This window comes from Etheostoma spectabile, chromosome 11, assembly GCF_008692095.1.
Source record: "Etheostoma spectabile isolate EspeVRDwgs_2016 chromosome 11, UIUC_Espe_1.0, whole genome shotgun sequence".
Lineage (NCBI taxonomy): Eukaryota > Metazoa > Chordata > Actinopteri > Perciformes > Percidae > Etheostoma > Etheostoma spectabile.
The window spans coordinates 19068343-19090970 of record NC_045743.1 but is presented as its reverse complement, the minus strand read 5'-3'; the positions used below and the strand labels follow the sequence as shown (position 1 = coordinate 19090970).

Sequence of the window (22628 nt, the reverse complement as noted above, 5' to 3'; positions counted from 1 at the left end):
ATTGTTGAGTCGAGACTGTAGTTTCTCTCTGGCAACAAAGTTGTTGTGTCGTTTGATGAGTCCAACAACACAACAACAGTCTTTGTGGCAGCTGATGCAACACAGATGTCGTTTGTTGAGTCGTAAGTTGTGTTACGGCTCTTCTACTGTTCTACTCCCTGCATTGTCTGGCTCTAGTGGAGTCTGTCCTGTTGTGAGTTGTCGTCATTGTTACAGAGCTTCGGCTTTACTTAGCTACTTTCAGTAGTTTGGTGTGATTGAATGGTATTACTTTTACCCACAAAGATGTTTCAGCTTTTATTTTCTAACGCAACATCAGAGTCTAAACACCCTAGCTACTTTTCTTTCGTGGTACTTTGGAATCAAAAGCTGGCTCACAATTCATCTCAACTGTTGGACTGCCCCTTTAAGATGTTCAGCTCTGTTGAACCAGGATCCCATGGGGCCCGCTTTTCATCATCTGCACATTTGCAGTCCCGATCTGCCAACTTCCTTTCAAAAATGTCTGCTGTAACCATTACCATTTCCAGCACAGGCGTGTACTGGCATTTCTCTGACAAATCCTGGCAAAGCACTGTGCTCATAAAGGAAATATGCAACCCTTTCTATTGAGTTAATGAAGCGTTAATTCACCAAATAAAAACAACGGTACTAAACTGTAGGGGGGAGCAATATGTTATAACCCAGTGGTTTCCAATGTGGGGTCCAAGGACCCCCAGGGTTCCTTAAAGGGGTCCCAGTGGAAATAATTTCCACTGGGAATTTCCACTATTTCCCAGTGGAAAATAATTTCCACTGGGACCATATCCATAAGTAACACAAGAGAATGACGAGTTTGATCATGGGCTTCATACACTTTTTGTAAAAGCTTAAGGAGACGACCAAACGCATGTTACATGACGTTAAAGGATATGACCAAGCGTGTTATATGGAGTTAAAGGAGACGACCAAGCGTGTGTTACATGACGCTAAAGGAGACGACCAAGCGCGTGTTACATGACGCTAAAGGAGACGACCAAGCCCGGTTTATGACGCTGAAAGAAGACGACCCAAGCGTATGTTACATAACGCTAAAGGAACGACCAAGCGCGTGTCACATGACGCTAAAGGAGACAACCACGCGTGTGTTACATGAGCTCAAGGAGACACCAAGCGTGTTATAATGACGCTAAAGGGACGACCAAGGTATAAGGAGACACCAGCACGTGTCCCATGCCGAAAGGAGACCCCAAGCGCGTGTTACATGCGCTAAAGGAGAACACCACCCCGTGTCACATGAACGCTAAAGAGACGACCACGCGTGTTACATGAGCTAAAGGAGACAACCAGTCGTGTGTTTACCAGCTAAGGGACAACCAAGTGCGTGTTCATGACACTAAAGGAGACACCAAGCCCGTGGTATATGACGCTAAAGAAGACGACCAAGCGTGTTACATCGCTACAGAGACCCACCAGCGCGTGGTTTACCTGACCTAAAAGGAGACGACCAAGCCCGTTTATGACGCTAAAGAAGACGACCAAGCGTTGTTACATATGCTAAAGGAGACAACCAAGCGCGTGTACATGACTCTAGAGACGACCAGGCGTGTGTTACATGTCTAAGGAGACGACAAAGCCGTGTTACAGACCTAAGAGCCACCAAGCGCGTGTTTACATGACGCTAAGGAGACGACCAAGCGCGTGTTACATGACGCTAAAGAGACAACCAACACTGTGTTTATATGACGCTAAAGAAGACGACCAAGCGTGTTACATGACCTAAAGGAGACACCAAGCGCGTGTTACATGACCTAAAGGAGACGACCAAGCGCGTTTCATGATTGCTAACGGAGACACCAAGCGTTGTTTACAGACCTAAAAGACAACCAGGTGCGTGTTCACTAACGCTAAAGGAGACGACCAAGCCCGGTTGTTATATGACGCTAAGAGAGAGACGACCAAGCGCGTGTGCACATGACGCTACAGGTAACAACCAAGCGTGGTTACATGACGCTAAAGGGACCAACCAAGCGCTGTTACATGACCTAAAGGAGACACCAAGCTGCTGGTTAGATAACTAAAGGAGACACCAATCGTGTTTTACAATGACGCTAAAGGAGACCACCAACCGCGTGTTACATGACGCTAAAGGACGACCAAGCCCGTGTTATATGACGCTAAAAAGACGCCAGCGTGTACATGACCTAAAGGAGACGACCAAAGCGCGATTTTACATGACCCCTAAAGAGACGACTACAGCGCATTTATAATGACGCTAAAGGAGACGACCAAGCGCGTGTTATATACGCTAAAGGTACGACCAAACGCAGCGTGTTACATGACGCTAAAGGAAGACCAACCACGCTGTGTCATGGACGCTAAGGAACACCAGCCGTGGTTCATGACGGCTAAGAAGACGACCAAGCGTGTAATGACGCTAAAGGAGACACCAAGCGCTGTGTTACATGACGCTAAAGGACAAAGCGCATGTTATATGACGCTAAAGGGAACGACCAAGCGCGTGTTATATGCGCTAAGAACGACCACGCGGTGTTACATACGCTAAAGGACAACCAAGCGCGGTTACATGACCTAAAGGAGACCCCAGCCGCGTGTTATACGAAGCTAAAGGAGACGACCAAGCGTGTTACATGACCTACAAGGATGACGACCAAGCGTGTGTTACATGACGCTAAAGGAGACGACCAAGCGCTGTTATAGACGCTAAAGGAGACGACCAAGCGGTGTTATAGACGCTAAAGAGACGACCCAGCGCTGTACATGACGCTAAAGGTGACAACCAAGCGCGTTACATGACGATAAAGGAACGACCACCCGTGTTATATACGCTAAAAGAAGACGACCAAGCGTGTACATGACGCTAAAGGAGACGACCAGCGTGTGTTACATGACGCTAAAGGAGACGGCCAAGCGCGGTGTTACACGCACGCTAAGGAACGACCAAGCGCGCATTGTTACAGTGAGCCTAAAGGAGACACCAAGCCGCTGTTACATGAAGCTAAAGGAGATGACCAAGCGCGTGTTACATGACGCTAAAGGAGACGACCAAGCGCGTGTTAAATGATAATACAATAACAACGACAAAGGTACCTGACCAAGCATCTGTATTTTACGAGATGGGTGTGTGAATGTTTTAGTATTTTATCCATAGCATATCCTTGGCAAGCACCTGAGGAAGTCTGTGTGAGTTCACATATAGGAAACACGCTCAAAGCGAGTGATTACATAATCTATAAATTCATCAACTCTGCGGAGAGAAGGCTCTGGTTCTACTGTACGTGATGTTTTGCCCTGCTGACCCAGTTCCACAACTGATTCCCACGGTTAACTCCTCCTCTGGCTCCAAACCCGGCCCTGTGCTTTCACGTTCGACACCGTAACTTTATTCAGATGCCGTTCATCTTGTTAAACTGTCTTCATCATCAAACTGAAGGTCTGTGTGGGAAACCTGAACACATCCCTGCTTCCATGGGGACAGAACATCATACGTTCTCTCTCTTTCTGTCTAAGAAATAATGGAAGTGTTCGATGATGTTCCAGCTGTGAAACGTCTGCCTTGCAGATTCAAACATCTGAGATCTTTAAACATTAACAGGGTTTCCTGACACCATTATAAAGTCTGCCATATAAGCTGTCTTCCTCTCATAACAGGATATTGTGTGCCAGCCGCTTGCCATGAACTGATCTGAAGAATAATACAAAAATAAAAAAGCAAATTCATTTTGAAAAAATAGGAGGAAAAATGCATTAATGCCTGTTCTTCATTACCTGAGAGGCGTTCCTCTTCCTGTTAATATTATAATTCATATTTCCTTATATGTATTTATAGCATTATAAACATTTGTGCTTACTATTTTTTAGTTATTATGATGACATACTGTACATCCATCATACATAAGGAACTTGTGCTTTAAAATGTCTAATGTCTTTTAATATTTGAAGTTAGGGCCCCCTCTAGTGGAGAAACCCCATATTGTGTATTGGCACATTTTGTAGTTGCATGCACAAATGTACAGATTAGTTTCGCTCTGTCATAATGTGTGTGCTCTAACTTGATAACTACGCTTCACAAAATGTATTGGTAAATGATATGCTTGTGTATTAGGTGTGTGTTTATTTTGTGTAAAACAATCTATTGTTGACATTAGTTAAATTTGATTATCCGGAATCACAGGGAGGAAAATAAATAGTTTTTTTCTGAAAAAACCCGGGAATCAAAAACTCTGAAAAGGTGTGTGTGTGTGTGTGTGTGTGTGTGTGTGTGTGTGTGTGTGACACATGCCTGTGGTGTGGGAGACATGGGTTTGATTCCCACTGCAAACATCAACCAATGTGTCCCTGAACAAGACACTTAGCCCCTGGATGCTGGATAAAAAGTGTCAGCTAAATGTAATGTAAACTACTCATTGTGTGTGTGTGTGTGTGTGTGTGTGTGTGTGTGTGTGTGTGTGTGTGTGTGTGTGTCTGTCTGTCTGTATAGGATGTTACCTGGGAATTATTATGCAATAATATGTTTGTAACACTGTGTGGGACAAACTATTTTCTTTTCTCGATTTAAAACTCCAGGAATTCTATTTTTCTTGTTTTCATATAAATGTATTTATTATATTTTATGATCCAACTAGAAAGACTCTCATTCTTCAGTTTAGTGTAAAGCATAAAAAGCTGGAACTTGGTCAAAATCAATATATTATCAATTATGTGTTATTTATATGTATTAAACATTTATTCTCTATGTTACTTTCCTATTAGATAATGTTTCAGCTGCATACTTTCACCTGGCAATCCTTTGTGTGTGTGTGTGTGTGTGTGTGTGTGTGTTCATATGGTAAAAAAGAAGCACCTTGTGTTAAGTCTGCATATCCTCACTGCACCACAGGGGGGCTGCAACTCAATTATTTTCATTGTCGATTCATCTGATGCTTATTTTCTCCAATAATCGATTAGTTGCTTGGTCAATAAAAGGTCAGCAAGTTAAAATGTCTTGTTTGTCCACAACTCACAGATATTACAGTCATTTTCACAGAGGAGCGAAGAAACTAGAAAATATTCAGATTTAAGAGGCTGGAATCATATGTTTGTTAGCCATAAAAAATGACTCAAACCAATTAGTTGAGTATAAAATGAGTTGCTGATGATTTACTAGTTAGTAACTAACCAATTGATATTTGCAACTCACCACAGTGCATTCTGCACCCCAGAGACTTGCTTATGGTTTAAAGTGAATTTCACTGTTGCAAGTGAATTGTTAATACAATTTAAATAAACAGTAGTAATAGAAGAAGTTCTTCTACTACGTCTTCTCCTATTACTGCATTGAGGATAGAGTTATTTATGACCCCCTTCCTTCCTATGAATCCTAACCCAAAAATGTTGAGACAGCACTTTGCTGTTGTCCATCCATCAGTGACTTCAGACTGCCAGGTTACTCCAGAGTCACGTGCTCATGCCGAGCATCCTTCGCCGCCCGAGCAGTCTGCGTGGCCGGCGTGTCTTCTTCTTCTTCTTCTTCTTCTCCTTCTCTTCACTAGGTTAAGGACCAGTAACGGATTTGAGCTGCCGTGGCGTGCCTCGCTCGTAGTTTTCCACCGCTGGACTGCTCTCTGAAACCGCAGGTAAGGCGACGCACACGGCGGTTAGTTCCAAAATGCAAATTTGTTCCAGCGGCGTTGACTTGTGAGTGGACGGTAACTACGCACTGGCATTGAAAACGATGCCGAGCCGCTTCCTGGGAGGGCTACTTGCTATTCATCAAAGACATATGCGGTTTAGCTAAAGGACATATCGGCTAACGGTACAGAATTGAGGTTTTTTTTTGCTCAGACTGAGATATACGGCGTAGTAAATTGATGCTAGCTCCCCGCAGGTGTAGTGTTGTCGTCCTCATTGTGTTCCGGAGGCTCGCGCCGACGCCGTGCTGCAGTGTGTCGCCTGTCCGTTAGAAAGTATTGTCATGCTCAAACGAAGAGACCAGAAGCTTTTGTAGGTCATGGATGAGCCGTGTGCAATAGGCAATACAGGTCCAAGGATAAGGTCCCATCCAGTAGTAGTGACTCAGCAACTATGTCGCCTGCTGAGGAGAGTCATCTCGTGGTGCTTCGCCACATTTCCACACATTGAAAGGTGAAAGCCGCTGGCTGTTTAGTTCTTGTGAAAACCAGATGGCTGTGGAAACCTGACACCTTTCAGCTTTCATATGTTTTATAAATATGGAGTTGGAGAATTGAGTGTGAGTATTGATTATTGGAGCACTTACGGAGCAGCCAGAGTGGGATTTTAAAAGCTGTGTGAACTACAGTAGGCTGGGTCATCCATTAGGCCCATGAATAAACTTAAGGGTAAAAACATCAAATCTTTAAGCTATATCACCTTTCAAGACACACGATCCCATTTCTATTCTGCTTGTAGCATACAATAACATTACATATTTTCTAGACTCTTGTCACTTGATATAAAACTGATAATTAGGCGATAATTGATTAAAGGGTCAGTTCACCCTAATTAGCCCATGCGTAATAAACATTTTCTCACTTGTATCTCACCATGCGTATATAGTATTTTTGATTTAAATTGTTCTTTTAGTCATCTGTTAGATTTCTGTGTCCATCCCAATACAATAAAAGGCAAATTGAATCCTGTTTAGAATCTACAACTCTGAGTCGAGGTCTAGCAGCTTTGCTTTAAGCTACATGTCAATTATGCTAACACGCACACAATGACGACGCTGACATATTGCTCTTTGGAGACTTTAGTTCTATACCCATTATGGTAAGCATGGTGATGGCGTTGCGTGGCATGGTGGACATGACACATACCTGTGGTGTGGGACACCTGGGTTTCATTCCCACTGCAAACATCAACCAATGTGTCTCTGAACAAGACTCTTAGCCCCTGCAGAAATAACTGAATAAAAAGTGTCAGCTAAATGTAATGTAAGCTACTCATTTTTGTTAGCATGCTTTATTTTTTGCACAGCACCATCAATCTGTTTTGAAAGATCAGACAGAGACACTCTGTCACAGCTAAGCCCTGTATCATTTTATTCATTTGACCTGGTGACCTGGTCTGGAAGAAGAACAGGACTTCTGCAGTCTGGCCGCATGTTGGGTTCCCCCCTAATTTAAAGCGAGAGGTGTTTCAGTATTAGTGTTTGGTTTTCACTATCTATTCAATTCAATTCAATTCAATTCAATTTTATTTATAGTATCAATTCATAACAAGAGTTATCTCAAGACACTTTACAGATAGACCACACTCCAGAATTACAAGGACCCAACAGTTCTAGTTTCCTCCAGAGCAAGCAACAGTGCGACAGTGGCGAGGAAAACTTCTTTTAGGCAGAAACCTCGGTCAGACCCAGGCTCTTGGTAGGCGGTGTCTGACGGGCGGTTGGGGTAGAATGAGAAGTGGCAATAACAAAAATAGAAAAAATTAGTAGTTGTAGCAGTCTTTGTAGTAGTTCATGGCATAGCAAGACGCTGTGCGGCATTACAGGCACAGCAGGACGTAGCAAGACGTAGCAGGACGTAGCAGGACGTAGCAGGGCACCGCAGTGTAGCAGTTGAACATGGCATCACAGAACGTGTAGCGGGACCATGGCGACAGCTGCTACCCTGATTTCGGAGCCTCTCTGATCCAAGGGAACATGCTGGGGAAAAACGCTGAATGCTGGAGGCACGCGGCAACAGTTTGGTGATTCCATCTGAGCCTTACGTCATTATTGTTAATTTGTCACAGTAATACCGTATACCGCGGGAAAATAGGGAGGAGGTTTGACGCCGTCAATATTGGGATATCGTCCAACTCTAATCCCAGTCAACAACATTTTGTTGATCAAGCATGGCTTTAAACTGTAAAGTGGAAACCAAGCCATCTCGCTTCAGTTCTTTTTGAAACTCATTTCAAGTAAAAGAGGCATCGCATATAAACACAGGAACCTCCAGTACCAAACCATCTTTGGAACGACTTCCGCAACCGCCAATTTTCCAATTTTATTATCCGCCAAGGTAGTCAGGAAGCTTATGCATTCTAGCCATGAAGACAAACATCAACCAATGCCTGGTTTTCTTAGAGACCAACAAGTCCCAGCCCACTAGACAGAACACAATGATCCAGAGATAAAACCCAATGCTTCATGAAAGATTGCATCTAAAGGTTTTAACACAGAGGCTGCATGCATAAATAGAAACTCACCTTAGTCTAGCATTGACATAAAAGTACGTCAAAGTGTATATATATATATTTATATATATATATATATATATATATATATATATATATATGTGTGTACGTCAACTAAAGAAAATGTTTCAAGTATAAAAGTTGCTTTACAGTATTGTCATCCCATTGACAGTAAAAAGTGCAAAAAAAGTGACAGAGCACACTTGTGTGTGTACACACACACACACACACACACACACACACACACACACACACAAATACATGTACAGTGTCTTCAAACAGTGGCTGCCAGGATTCCAATCGTGCGTTATATGATGAACAGTCCGGCTGATGAAAGGCTCCGTTGTAGTGACTTACATCCGAACCAAGTCCAAATAATGGATGTTCCCCCAGTCTTCATCACCAGCTCCTCCGTTTCACTTTTAGCCATGTTTACTCAAGACGACGGTGATGCGTTGCAGCCGCTTGCAGCTCGTGGCTCTAAGTTTCGTGGGTAGATTGCGTCATCAACATGCATTATCGTGATATAATTGAAATCTCTATTGTAGGTATTGTTTTTACTGCATATCGTTTCCATTGCCCAGTCTCTGGCCTATCGAGCAAACGAGATTGACTCTTTCTAAATGTATGAGGAATATTTTGATGCAACGATTTTTGTTTATTTCCTGTGTGTATACTTGGTCTCTGGCCTTGAGGCTTATTCCATTGTGGCACCTGTCTTCCCCATCCTAGTGTTGAAGTTTGAAGCCTATGTAGCACTATGAGCCACAACGTCTCTGAGTTTGCTTCCCACTTGTCTCTAAATATATCCATACGTTGAGAAATTGCTCACGGCTGTGTTTGGAGGGGCTTGATCTGGCCTGGAGTGAGGGGAGTGGTTATTACCAGGCAAAGACCTGGGAGTGAAGACTCTGCAGGTGGTCTCCTTCAGACTTACTGGCCAACATGATGGCATTGTGTTTGCACAGATGGCGCTTTTGGCAGTGCTGCCTGTTGATTAAAGCTGTGTGCATATATAAAAGCTGCGCAAGGCACCATTAATCAGTCAGTATACCACCAGTGATAGTGCTACAGAATGATCTGTGTGGTTAAACAGGTTAACTGTGGTTTACAGTGATTGTAATCGTACTCTCTCCCCCATGCACGGAGTGTAAAGTCTTGTCTATGTGTGTCATTATGTCCTGTGAAAGTCTGCAAGATGTCTCTGCACTTATGCCAAGAGTCAGTCTTGTTCAGTTAATCACTCGCCGATTTCTTCAGCGGTCATTTACCAATTTAAACGATTACCAACCTATATCCCGTAATCAGATTATCTGTTGCCAATCCAGTGCAGTTGGTGAAAGTTTCCTCACCACTTGAGGTTTTTGCCATAGTAGCTTTTTAGTGACACCATCCTAATACACACACCTGGGTAGGGGTGGGACAAAATATCGATACAGCAATAAATCGTTGTCCTTCTTTGTGCGATACGATAATTGTCACGTTGGCACCAAATATTGATATTTTAATTTGTGAAATAAGGCGCTGAATAGATTCCCTGTCCCCAGTTGTGTTACTTCATGGCTCCTCTAGGTGGCGCTCAAACCATTCACGAGGAAAACTTGAACATAAGTTAACGGGATGGCGGACAGCAGTTTGAGGAAAATAAGCGATGCCCCAGCAACTCTTAAGTCCGGACCCATAGTTGAAATATAGTTAATTTACAGAACAACTTGTGCTGCAGAATTGTGCGATTTTCACAACAGTTTGGACTTGCTGTGAATAAAGAGAGAAAACCTGCACTCATCCATTTTGTATTCATAGTTAGACCGATATCGTGATGTACGTATGCTGTATCGTGATACATTCGGTGTCGTGAGCCGTGTATCGTATTTCGTATTGTATTGCGAGTTTACCCTGTGATTCCCACCCATACACCCGGGGGCATGCCATCCGAATTCATCCATCCTAAATTATTCCTAAATTCTTGAAGTTTCAATCTTTACATACTGCAGTTCTGATGAACCTCAGAATGAACCGAGCCTCGTGTGCTCATCACATGAACATGGACGTGGTGTGTGTGTTTACACTGTGTTACAGGTGTGTGTGCAGCCCCCGGACTCCTGCTGAGGGACACGGCTGCAAAAATAACAATGCCTTGGAATATATTAAGCATGCACAGTGAACAGAATAAGAAAAGTTGGCTTTTTTATAATTCTGTACAGTAAGGATAATGAAAATATAAGTTTAATTAAGTGCTTTATGTTTTTCAATGCATCTTAATGCAACGCACGTATTCTGATTAACAATAGAAAAAAAAAAATTTACTCCACTAGATTATTAAAGAAATTCTAGCGGGCTGAAGACTGATAGGGATACTAACTGATATCTTTTAGACATGACAGTTTTTAGCCTGTACGGATGTCGCCTTCACTTGATGAAATCCCAACAGCCAGCTGGAGTCCACAGGGCAGACAGGACTTCTGTAGTCTGATTGGCTGCACCAGTGTGCCATTAGACCCGGTGATCCACTGTGTTTACCTCGATCAAACGATGTGCAACACACACCCGCTCCGGAGAAATAGCCACGCTTCACATCAAACTCTTCCCTTTTGATTTGGTACTAGTAATTCTGCTGGTTTGTGCGTGCCAATTTAAAGTTCACCCTCCTCGTTCCACACTTCACACTTTCCCTCCGTCTCTGTGTCTCTCTTGTTTCTTTCTGTCCACATCGCCTGGCAGGCTTCTGATACGATGCGATACAGCAGAACTGTGACTGCAGTCATTTTTGATCAATTTAAGTGAGTAAGACAACATGTAAGTTATCTCAAAAAAGATAAATGTTCCTCTGGATATTCATGTAAAAGATGAATTACAGAGCATTTGTTAATTGATAAAATCATAAAAATGGCTTAAAGAAACTATTGTTCAATGGCAGTAGTGGCGTTATTGTGAGAGGTAACCGATGGAAAAGTCTTTTTTATGTATCCATTTTAAAATTGATTCTTTTCCCTTGAACGGGTATCTATTTAATCTATTTTTTAACCAGTGATTCACCTAAACATTTTCTATTTATAGGGTAACTATTTTAAGGGGCTCTTTCCTGCTGAGTCACCCTCATCCTTTTTATTGTAGCCCTGTCACTCACCAGAGGTTTTGTTTTCCTTTTTCATGTCTGTTGGCATTCCTCAGCTGCCCCACCCCCCACCCCACCCCCCACCTCCCCAACACTATCAATGTCTGTCACTTCTCTTTTTCAGCGTCCCCTTCACACATTCAAAGGATGAGCCACGCAGAGCGATCTGATTACACAGCTGGTATGAAGGGGGTGGGGCTTGTTGCAGGGAGTTAGCTGGTGGTGGTGGTCCGGAGCTGGGTCAGCTTTAGCCAAGGTCACACACTCCACCAGTGGCCAATCAGGATGACACACTGGCCCTTCACACACAATGGAAGGTAGGACGGAACATGTGCAGGCCAGGGATTTATTAGTAAGGCAAGGTCATATATCAATATATATCTGTATCGATGTACGAGGCTAGATATCATCTTACAATTTGGATATTGTGATACAACGCATTATGACAAAGTGTTGTCTGTTCCTGGTGGTAAAGGTTGCATTACAGTAAAGTGATGTCCTTTTCTGAACGTACCAGACTGTTCTAGCTGTTCTATTATTGGCCTTTAACCACTTACTCCTTATATCCGCATTACCAGAGATTATTTTTCAAAAATCTCATGTGCAGTAGGCTTGCACGATTCAGGAAAAAAATATGAATCACGATTTTTTTAGCTTAGAATTGAAATCACGATTTGTCACCACATAACCACAAGCCTGTGAACATAGAGGCCTCGATGGAGAGAAGGGAGAGCATCGCAGCACCCGGGAGCTCTTTACAACTTATTTTATACAGTCTGTGTTTAAAACTCACGGAAGAAAGTAGCAGCGTTTGGGATGCTGTCTGCTCGTAAAATTTAATGACTATCAAAGTCATAAAATTAAAAAAAACAACAACATCAAAGTTATTTCAAAATTAAATCGTGAACACGGGGAATCGAGGTTGTGATTTTATAACGATTAATCTTGCAGGCCTAATAGAGTATATGGGCAGTATACCGTTATAGTTGAGACTAGATATTGTCTTAGATTTTGGATATCAACACATCTACTAAACACCGCTGACACGACCAAGCTGTCTCTAGCGGCTGAAACAACTAGCAATCGCCGCTCTGGAGCTCCTCGTCGCCGTTGGTTTTTACTGCTAGTTACTACGAAGGAGCGTGCTACAGGTATGCTACACTCAAGGGACCATGGGATCTTAAGGCAAGGCAAGGCAGCTTTATCTGTAGAGCACATTTCAGCAACAGGGCAATTCGAAGTGCTTTACACAAAATCAGTTAAACAGATAAAACACAAGTACAAACAGTTAAAAGTCATAAAGCATTAAAAACCGGTAAAACACTGAATAGACAGTTAAAAACAATAGAAACATAAAACACAAGATAAAAGTTACAGTGCAGCATAAGAAATTTAAAGAAATGAGCATTAATTAAAGAAAGCAGCGTCAAAAAGAAAGGTCTCAGCCTTGATTTAAAAGAACTGAGAGTAGTAGCAGGATCTAAAGGTTTCTGGGAGTTTATTCCAGATATGAGGAGCATAGAAACTGAAAGCTGCTCACGCTGTTTAGTTCTGACTTGGGGACAGAAAGTAGAACTGTCCCAGATGACCTGAGAGGTCTGGGGGGTCATGGTGTAGTAGCAGATCAGAAATGTATTTTGGACCTAAACCGTTAAGGGATTTATAAACTAGCAAGAGTACTTTGAAATCAATTCTTTGACACAGGAAGGCAGTGTAAAGACTTCAGAACTGGAGGTGATGTGATCCAGTCTCCTGGTCTTAGTGAGGACTGGAGTGATGTGATCCAGTCTCTGGTTTAGTGAGGACTGGAGTGATGTGATCCAGTCTCTTGGTCTTAGTGAGGACTCGAGCAGCAGCGTTCTGAATCAGCTGTAGCTGTCTGATTGATTTTTTAGGGAGACCTGTAAAGACCCCGTTACAGTAGTCAAGTCTACTGAAGATGAAGGCATGGACCAGTTTTTCCAAATCCTGTTGACACATTAAGAGACGTTACTTAGCAACAGGTGAAAATAGGGGCAAGGTTGGGCATTAAAAAGATATGAACTTTTAGGGAGGAACGAGAATCTCGCATCCGTTTGGTTGTTGTTGAATATATAGCCACCCCCCCCCCCCCCCCCCCCCCCCTCCACCAACTATTTTATTTCTACCAAATGTGGTGAATAATCATAATGGTATACACGCCCCGTGTGTGCGTGTGTGTATGACTCAAATCAAAATACAGTTAAATATTGTTTTAATGTTGCAGATTGATTTTAAGTAGTTGGAGAAAAAATGTATTTAAATCTTAAACTGGATTTTTTTTTTTTTTTAAAGGATTGTATTTTTGTATTGTATTGCCCGGCCCTATACAGTAGACTATATGCCAATGTTGTTTTCAATAAAAAAAAAAACATTTGCACAAAACAGCCAATCCACTTTACCATGTTGATAAGAGCATTCAAATTAGAAAAAAAATAATGGGACAAAAAGAAATCAAGGGACATTTAGAATAGATACAAATGTGTGATTAATTGCGAGTTAACTATGACATTAATGCGCTAAAAGACAATTAAATATGTGTGTTTGGCAGCACTACTTAGAATGGATCCATCCATGGGTATGTAGGGTTTGGTACATGTGCAGGCTGTTTATTGAGTTCTTGGAGACGCAGCGCAGCGTCATAATGAGATATCGTGCACAAGAAAAGCCCTAAGTGCAATTCCGCATCTCATAATAATCTTTTAATTTGTGCAGCGCCTTCGGCGTAATGTGAGCCGTGTGAGCCAGCTGTAAATGTCTCAGAGGGAGCAAATGATTCTGCTAAATAAAACAGAGACAGATGCAGAGCCTCTTATTGTGACAGTGCTCCAAACAGAGTGGGCCACTCGGGACCTTTCAGCAATATTCCATCAATTCCCACGACTTCTTTATATACACAGTATCTAATATTCATAATGTATGCTTAACATTGTTGAATATCGCAATGTACCCAGTTCTGCATTTCTGCTGCTTTCAGTATTCTGGTATAGTACAACAACCTGCTTGTTGAGTTAAAAACAAACGAAAGGAAGTCATTTCCAACATTCTTTTATTCAACAAATTGAACATTGAATTGAACATAAAAGGCACCACTAAACAAAGAGCAAGAGTTACATTTCAAAGTGCCATTTTGTACTGATATTTTCTTTAAACTAACTCAAAACATCTCTGAGTGTCTTTCGCGTTATGTCTGATAGGGATGTGAGGAGAACCGATACTACCGATATACCTTCCGGTTCTGAAATTAAACTCCGACGATGGCCAGTTTTTAAAAGCACCGTAGGAAGGAGGTCACGAACAAGTGGCCGAAGTCACGCCCTTCTACTGCCGGTACACACGAGAGTCCTCTACCTGACCCAAAAACCAGCGTGTTCACTGCAATCTCTTTCTGATTTACAGTTCCCCCCTCTTGGCTTCAAATAACTCACCGTTAGCGGCTACGCTGAGCTGGCGGCACGTTGTAAACAGTCGTTGCCGCTTGCCTGGTCCTCCGGTAACGTTAGCCGTTAGCAGGGATAGCATGGCGGCGTTAGCCACGGTTAGCCAGGACCAGTCGGGATCACTTTAATGGCAGTGTTGTATGTGCGAGTAACCAACTCGGGTACTCTAGTTCTCTCACTCTAGTAATTCACAGTGAGTACACAAATGTTGAAATGACATGAAATGCCCGTCCCTTGTAGCCGTGCTAAATTAGCCTGAAGGTAATGCTAAGCTACCTGTTCAGGAGGAAATTAGCCAACTCTGCTAAGTTGAAACACTGGAATGTGTCTAGTGGTTGCACTATGCACTTTGTTATGTTATTCTATGCTCTATTGCACATGTTTTGTATGTCTTGTTATGACATTTTGATATTTTTCAAATATTTTAATAAAGAAGTTCATGTTTCAAGTTAAAGTTTTTATTACCGTGGTATTGAAGTCGACATGGAGAATCGTGTTATTTTGCTGGTATTGGCACTGACTACAGATTTTTTGGTATTGTGACAGCCCTATTGTCTGAGTCTTTCGCCATGTGTTTATTGTGTAAGTTGATATTGCGATGACGATAAAGAATCAATTTGATTGCAGCCCTAATGCTTGATTCCCTATAATAGTGTAGGCTTTTTTTTTGTTTTCTAACTTTACAATGAAGGAGCACAGGAGCAGCACATTCTGCTGTGCCCTGTTCCACAATTCTGGAGACAAACTAACTAAGTGGCATTGAGAAATGACCATGGTCTGGCCTGCCCCCTCCCACACTGCCCAGAATAATAGCAGACCAACAATCCTTGGCATGTTTACATGGATGAGAGGCACCTGTTTTCCTCCATGTGAAACCCAAAATAATCAGCAGTGTCTATTTTGGCATCCCAGGGCTAATTAAGCGGTCCCCAAGGTGCCTTCTCTAGTTTGTTTATGCCCGTGTGTGCCGCCGTGGTTTTCTAATTAGACTGATAAGTGAGGATTAAGATGAGTGAAGTGATGCCTGGATATGTTACTGAAAATACAAGACGTGGACTTCGATGAGAAGGTTTATTTTATCATCCGGTTGCCACCAGTAACGACTTACGCATGTCTTTACAATCAGTCAGTCAATCTGAAGTTAAAAGTTGCTAATTGCTAGAGCTATAACGATGATTATTTTGCACATCACGATGTGCGATTAAACTCCTTATTTAGCCTTGTGTTCTGAATGGAAAGGGAATTTCAGTTTGCTGTTGGTTGGTTTTTAACTCTTTCACTTCTTTTTAACCCTTGTGTTGTCCTCGGGTCAAATTTACCCGTTTTTTACAGTGTTTTTTAAGTGTTTTATATCAAAAATATGAGTTTCTGTCAACAAAATTGCCCAAAAATAACATGGATGATTCCAAACATTCTTCGGGTAAAATGAATGATTACTTTCTTTGAATTTTTTTGGGTGTTTTATTTAATCTTATAGCATTGGAATTCCTTTTTTTTTATGGTTTCAAAATAGTATCCGGACTAAACTTTGACTATTAGTCAAAATAATTCATAATTTCTGCCTTTTTAACTAAAAATGTATGTGTAATTTGATATAAATGAGATTAGTTAACCATGAATTCCAAGAACAAGTGTAAAACCTATTATTAAACCAGCTCAGGTTATAAAAAAATAAAAAAAAAGAAGCCAAAAGCTTCAGAAAAAATCAGAAAAGCACCAAAAAATGTTCATTCAATTCAATTTTGACCTGGTAGGACAAGTTCATGGTTAACGGGAAGACAACACAAGGGTTAAGTTCAATTTAAAAAAAAAATGCAACATCTTTCCAAAAGTCATGATTGTTTCCATAAGCCCTACTAATTGTTCTGAAAGCGTTACATTCTTAACTTGAGGTTGATATCAGCGCGGCATCTTCACAGAGACAGCTCCGGTTTATCTGGTGAAGGATGTTCATTAAGGAGTGCTGATTCTGGTTCTGGTTGCTACATGCCCGGCAAACAAATCATTTCGAAATTAAGGATAATGAAGAATTTGTTTTTACCAGTAGTCATTTTGCACATGGGGAGAAAATATGTACAATGAGACTAAATATTCGTCTGTTAACGATACTGTTTGAATCCAGCACTAAAGCCTCAGTAGTACAGCAGAGGCATCGAGGAATGGGATGAACGGTGTCAAGTCTTACATATTTGTGTTGGGACCCCAGATTGCGGAGATGAAAACAGAGATTCAATGGTGTTTATTGCAACACCAAAAGAACTTTAGTATTGACCCGAATATAATACGACCCTGATTACAAAATGACCTCTTCTTTTTTGGAAAAATACTTTTTGAAGACTAGATTCTCTCCACAGTCTGAGTGTAAGAGCTGGGCGAGACCTATCCTCCACCGCAAACTACACTACAACCACACTACAACCACACTACAACCACACTACACCACACTACAACCACACTACAACCACACTACAACCACACTACACCACACTACAACCACACTACACCACACTACAACCGCTCTACAACCGCTCTACAACCACACTACACCACACTACAACAACACTACAACAACACACCACCACACACAACCACACTACACCACACACACACACGCTCTACAACGCTCTACAACCACCTACAACACACTACACCACACTACAACCACACAATACAACCGCACTACAACCACACTACAACCACACTACACCACACTACAACCACACTACAACCGCACTACAACCGCTCTACAACCGCTCTACAACCACACTACACCACACTACAACCACACTACACCACACTACAACCACACTACACCACACTACACCACACTACACCACACTACAACCACACTACACCACACTACAACCCGCACAAAACCCGTTCTACAACCGCACTACAACGCCTACAACCGCTTACAACCCACTACCCACACTACAACCACACTACAACCACACTACAACCGCTCTACAACCACACTACAACCACACTACACCACACTACAACCGCTCCACGAGCCGAGGCTGGCTTTAAACCCGTGGCTGGTATTTTTAACTCCCTGGTGATTTCCAGAGTGTTCTGTCAGTCACATATTCACACACCATCTGGTCAATCTCACTGAGGCGGCTGGTTTCGGGACCACGGTACGCTTTTCTTTGGCCGTTGGCGTTCGGAGACAACCTTTTTAGGTTTGCCATCTCCATACATGACATTATGTGACAGCAAATTTATTGGCCACTTGGCAGTTGTTTGAGGACTCCGCTGCGTTTATCACCATCATCTTAACGTGAATCAAAACTTCTCATTTCTTTTCTAACTTGGCCTACTTTTGAGCCGTTTTGTTCGGGACGCGCACCGCGTCTCTGCATCTTTCAGGCTTTCTCGCTCTGTTGGGAGTTCGGATTGACGGCTCTTGTTTTGAGAGGTACTTTCAGTTTACTGCTATTGGGTGCCAGCTGTTGTTGTGGAAGTCTAGACCCTGCAAATAGTACGATCTTGATTTTTCAGATATTTTCATAGGTGGAAAAAAAATAAATATATAGTCTGATATGCGGGTCAATACGGTAAAATAAACTGGCTGGAGGCAGGTGGTGGCAGTTGAGGGCTGGCTGGCGTGGCAGATGCAGAAAGTAGTTTGTCCTGAAGAATCACTCAAGAGCCGGGGATCAATGGAACACTGGAGACTTTTCACATGGAAAAACTGAGAGTCAAGAAATTGCAGGATCATGAATACTACTAAACTAAACTAATTACTAAAAATAAATACTAAACTCTCCGTCCGGAGCTTAGCTCCACTCAAGACGATTGTGATTGGTGTAAAGAAATGCCAATAAACCAGAGCACGTTTTCTTCCCTCCACGTCTGGGTGGACTAGCCAGACCCCCCTCTGCAGCGCTGTGGAGAAAAGTCTGACTTAACTCTTATCTGTCAGCTCCTCGACCGCTCTGTCCTCAGCTGAACCGGAAGATGTTCTGTCCCTCCTCAGCGAAGCTATCATTTCTGCCCTGAGGAGTGAGCATCGAGGAGGGAGGGCGGAGAGCAGAGAAAAAATCCTCAAAACACAAAAACAAACACCACCATGACAGAAATGTCCTATATTCTTAGAAGATCTCCTGTTGCAAGTGGCAACCTTCACAATGTAATAAGGCAAAGTAAATTGTGTTTTTCATGTCAGTGCATAGTATTCCCTTTTACTCCACTGAGACACCAGAGGTAGAAATATAAAATCTGCAGAGGTGACATGGGTGTGACCACAACATCCTTGCTTTGAGTCCAGGCAGAGGCTGTGTAGCATGTCAACGCCCTCTCTGTCGCCATGGCAGCTTATACAAACACCACAGGGAACATGTGGCTCACATGAGATAATGCATTTAAAATTAAAAAACACAAATGCCATCACGTGGGTGTGGAGCAGCAATGAAATGCCATGCTATACAGGATCAAAGGGAGGTGCTTGGTTAATTATATAATAGTCGTGACACTTGCATAGGTCACACACTGATTTGCCATTTATTTTGCAGGGATTTGACAAATTTGCATGTAAGGCATTTTACTTTGAACATGAATATTCACTTTGTGTTTTTCGCAGCATGTACTGATCATATACAATGGTATGTGCACTCTGCAGTATCAACAATACAGTGCATTATGTATGATAATAGGGCTGCGTGATATGACAAAAATTATGCAATATGCGATTACATTGTTGAAAATCACAATAACAAAACATTTTCTATGATAAATAAACAGATAAAGTGTACCCTCTCTGCTTCTTTCAGTATTCTGCTTAAATACAACTTGCTTGTTAATTTTAAAACAAAGGAAAGGTAATCATTTCCGACAATGAATTGAATATAAAAGGCACCCCTAAATAAAGAATGACAGTTACATTTCAAAGTGCAGTTTTCTACTGATAACTAACACAAAGAATCTCGGATGTCTATGTTGCAGCCTTTCATGATGTGTATATTGCGACAGTTGATATCACAATAACAATAAAGAAAACATATATCGTGCAGCCTAAGCTTGGTTACTGTCCAGGAGTTGTCCATATATTCCTCGTATCAGACTTGTAACGTTGTCTCTCCTGTCCACTCTCCTGCAGGTTATGCCACCCGACAGACTTCCAGGATCCCCAGCCGTGAAAGAGAAGGGCTGATCCCCGTCCTCCCCCAGGTTCCTGCGGCTTTGCACCCCAACTTTCCCTCCTTCCCTCTCCTGCTTATTCCCCTCTCCCGACCGCACTAGCCCCCACCCCGACTCCTACCCCCACCCCGACCGTTATCCTTTACCTCACGGACCGTTGGTCCAGTCGCATCCCACTCCGCAGCGTCTCCACACCCCGGCTCTGTCGAGTCTTACTCCAGCCACGCTAGCCGTCTCTTCTGCAGCCCCCTGCCCTCGTCATAGAGCTAATCTCCCCCCACTGGCTGCACGCCAGGCCCCATGGCTACAGGAGGTCATGCCCCAGAGATAGATGTGTTGATCAACCTACAACAGGTAGATATAACTTTAAAGACCATTTTTCTTCTTCATCTTTGAGTGTGTTATATAGTTTTTGTGTATGTAATTTATGTATAAAGTACAAAAAAAAACACATTTCAATCCAAATGACCAATCAGAGCAGACTAGGCTTTTCAAACCCACGCAACTGCAGGACAACATGGGGCGAAAGCTCTGACTGGGTGAGCTAATGGTCGCCACACATATTATGTTTTTCCATAACATCAAAGCATATAAACCTATTTAAGTAGACCCCAAAAGTACCAATATGATGATAAATTGAAAGTGGTATTTGAGACTGGACTACTCCAGTAGTAACAGCTTGCCATTCAAAATAACCTTTTACAGTATTTATCCATTTCTGTTTAAGGAGGGTTGTTTCTCCCCGCGTTACCGCTGCATCGCTTCCTGATTTCCCAAATTAAATCACAGAGCGTGCATGTTAATCCTGGGTGAAAAAATCAATGCCGTTAAAAAAAGGAATGTGTGTTAACTCGTTTTTATCCCGTTAATTTTGACAGCCCTTGTTACAATGCACTTTTTCCTCAGAAACCACCACCATATGAATTAGGCTTATGCTTATGTGAAGCATTTCTTAAACTTGAACTGTTATGAGCTAAGTATAGCAAACCACAAGCTCCTCTTCTGAGTCCAGTCTGAGCCGGTGGGTTTCGGTTGCCTTTTGGCCAGCAGCCCTCTTAAAGGTTAACTTTCCAGCACCGGGCTTTGAGTGGCATAAAATTGTGATAAAGCCAACTGCTTTCAGTTTGATCTGAATTGCCCTAATTAGGCCGAGAGCTCTCCCAAGCGACTAAGAGATTAGGAACAGTGACAAAGTCCCTGTGGCAAGTTAGGTAACATGGGCTCCTACAGTTGTGTTTTGGTTGATTTATTTTATGTATAGAAAGTGAAATAGAAAGTGTATAGAGGAAAACACTAAATGAATGAATTTATTTGTGTGGTTGGGTGTTTTTCTTTTTTATTCACAGAAAGCAAATGAACAAGTGCATATTTAAATAAATAGTTTGACATTTTGGGATTATTTGCTTTCTTGCCAAGAACTGGTGAAAAGATCTATGCCACTCTCATGTACGTATGCATGTAAAATATAGATTTAGAGCCAAGAGGAAATAGCTTAGCAAAAGGACTGAAAACAGGGGAGACAGCTAGCTCTCTCCAAAGTTCTTTTTTTTTTTGTATTTTCTAAAATGTCAAACTACGCCTTTAAACAGAAACTCAAGAACAATAGAAGAATATGGTAACGCTGGCTTGGCTATAACAGCAAACACACATCCATTTGTGAAACTGGATTCATACAGCAAGCATTTTGTGGTAGCCTATTTAAAACCAATGAATGCAAAACACATATATATGATTTGTCCTTTTCAGCTGGAAGTTCTAGTTTGAATCATGGGATATATAAGTCAGGAAAGTGAAGGAGGGATAATAATTCATTTTGGAAAGAGACTTAAGTCTTAAGGATGGAATTTGAATATGCAAATGGAGACTGCTGAAATGTGCAGAGTCTGACTTTGCAGGACAAAAACTACTCCGCCAAAAAATATCTGAGGACAGAAATGTGGACAATGTGTGTGTAGCAGATGCCGACGTTCCTATGTCAGCTTGTACAATGGCGTCTCAGTGAGCCTGTGAAAGAGTCCTTTATAGCTAGAGTAGGTGGCCTTTTAGTTGACATTAATGCTGGCAGCGTGGCTGAATGCTTGAGATTGAGAAGGAAGATAAGATTGGTTGACAGATTGCTATGACAAAATGCTTTGCGTCTGTGTTATTTCTTAGCTGCGGAAAAACTCAAACACTAATTTCACATTTTCACACCAATCAGCTGCCAAGTAGCTTGTGTATTATAGGCCACTGTGCAATGCCAGAATTGATGTGCTTAAAACAGAATTTGTTGGATGTGGCGTTTCCTGTTTCCCTAATCGAGTATTTTCCCAGCTGGATCTGATTTTTCTAAAAGAAGCGTTTGGCTGTAACTGTTCTCCAACCCTGAGGCCAGTGCTGAATGTCAAACACACGGCCTGTTTAACTTCTTTCAGATGCCAACTTTTGATATTGCTGCACTACTGTTAAAAACGATATGTTGAACTTAAGTAAACTCTGCCTGCTGTTTTAACATTAGTGTTCCCAGATATTACTAAACCACTATGTTCACACATGTTAGTAACGAGCTGCAATGTCAAGTTAATGGCCAATTGCCAACTGTCAATTTACAACTACTAAAAATGGCTTGTTTTGCCACTGACATGCTCAGATCATTTTCAAAATTCCTAAAATCACTATCGGCAAATCGACCAGACATTTTTTTAAATTGTAAAATACACTTCATCAGGGATGTGGACTGACATTTGGAGGGG

At 42.0% G+C, this 22628-nt stretch overlaps 1 protein-coding gene and 1 long non-coding RNA gene across 3 annotated transcripts in view; one reads left to right on the top strand and one right to left on the bottom strand.

Annotated features, from left to right (window-relative positions):
- LOC116698021 (uncharacterized) overlaps positions 1-15053 on the bottom strand; it is a 22308-nt gene extending 7255 nt beyond the window's left edge. The window contains exons 1-2 of the long non-coding RNA XR_004334095.1: positions 14934-15053; positions 329-338 (exon numbers count right to left, since the gene is read on the bottom strand). This is a non-coding gene — a long non-coding RNA (uncharacterized LOC116698021). The remainder of the gene's footprint in view (positions 1-328; positions 339-14933) is intronic.
- slc4a3 (solute carrier family 4 member 3) overlaps positions 11531-22628 on the top strand; it is a 63391-nt gene continuing 52293 nt past the window's right edge. The window contains exons 1-2 of one of the 2 annotated variants that reach the window (XM_032529730.1): positions 11531-11613; positions 19856-20250. In XM_032529730.1, the coding sequence (XP_032385621.1) occupies positions 20197-20250 (54 nt within the window). In that variant the 5' untranslated portion in view covers positions 11531-11613; positions 19856-20196. Of the gene's footprint in view, positions 11614-19855; positions 20251-22628 lie in introns of those variants that run through there. The other variant, XM_032529728.1, reaches the window with a different exon arrangement.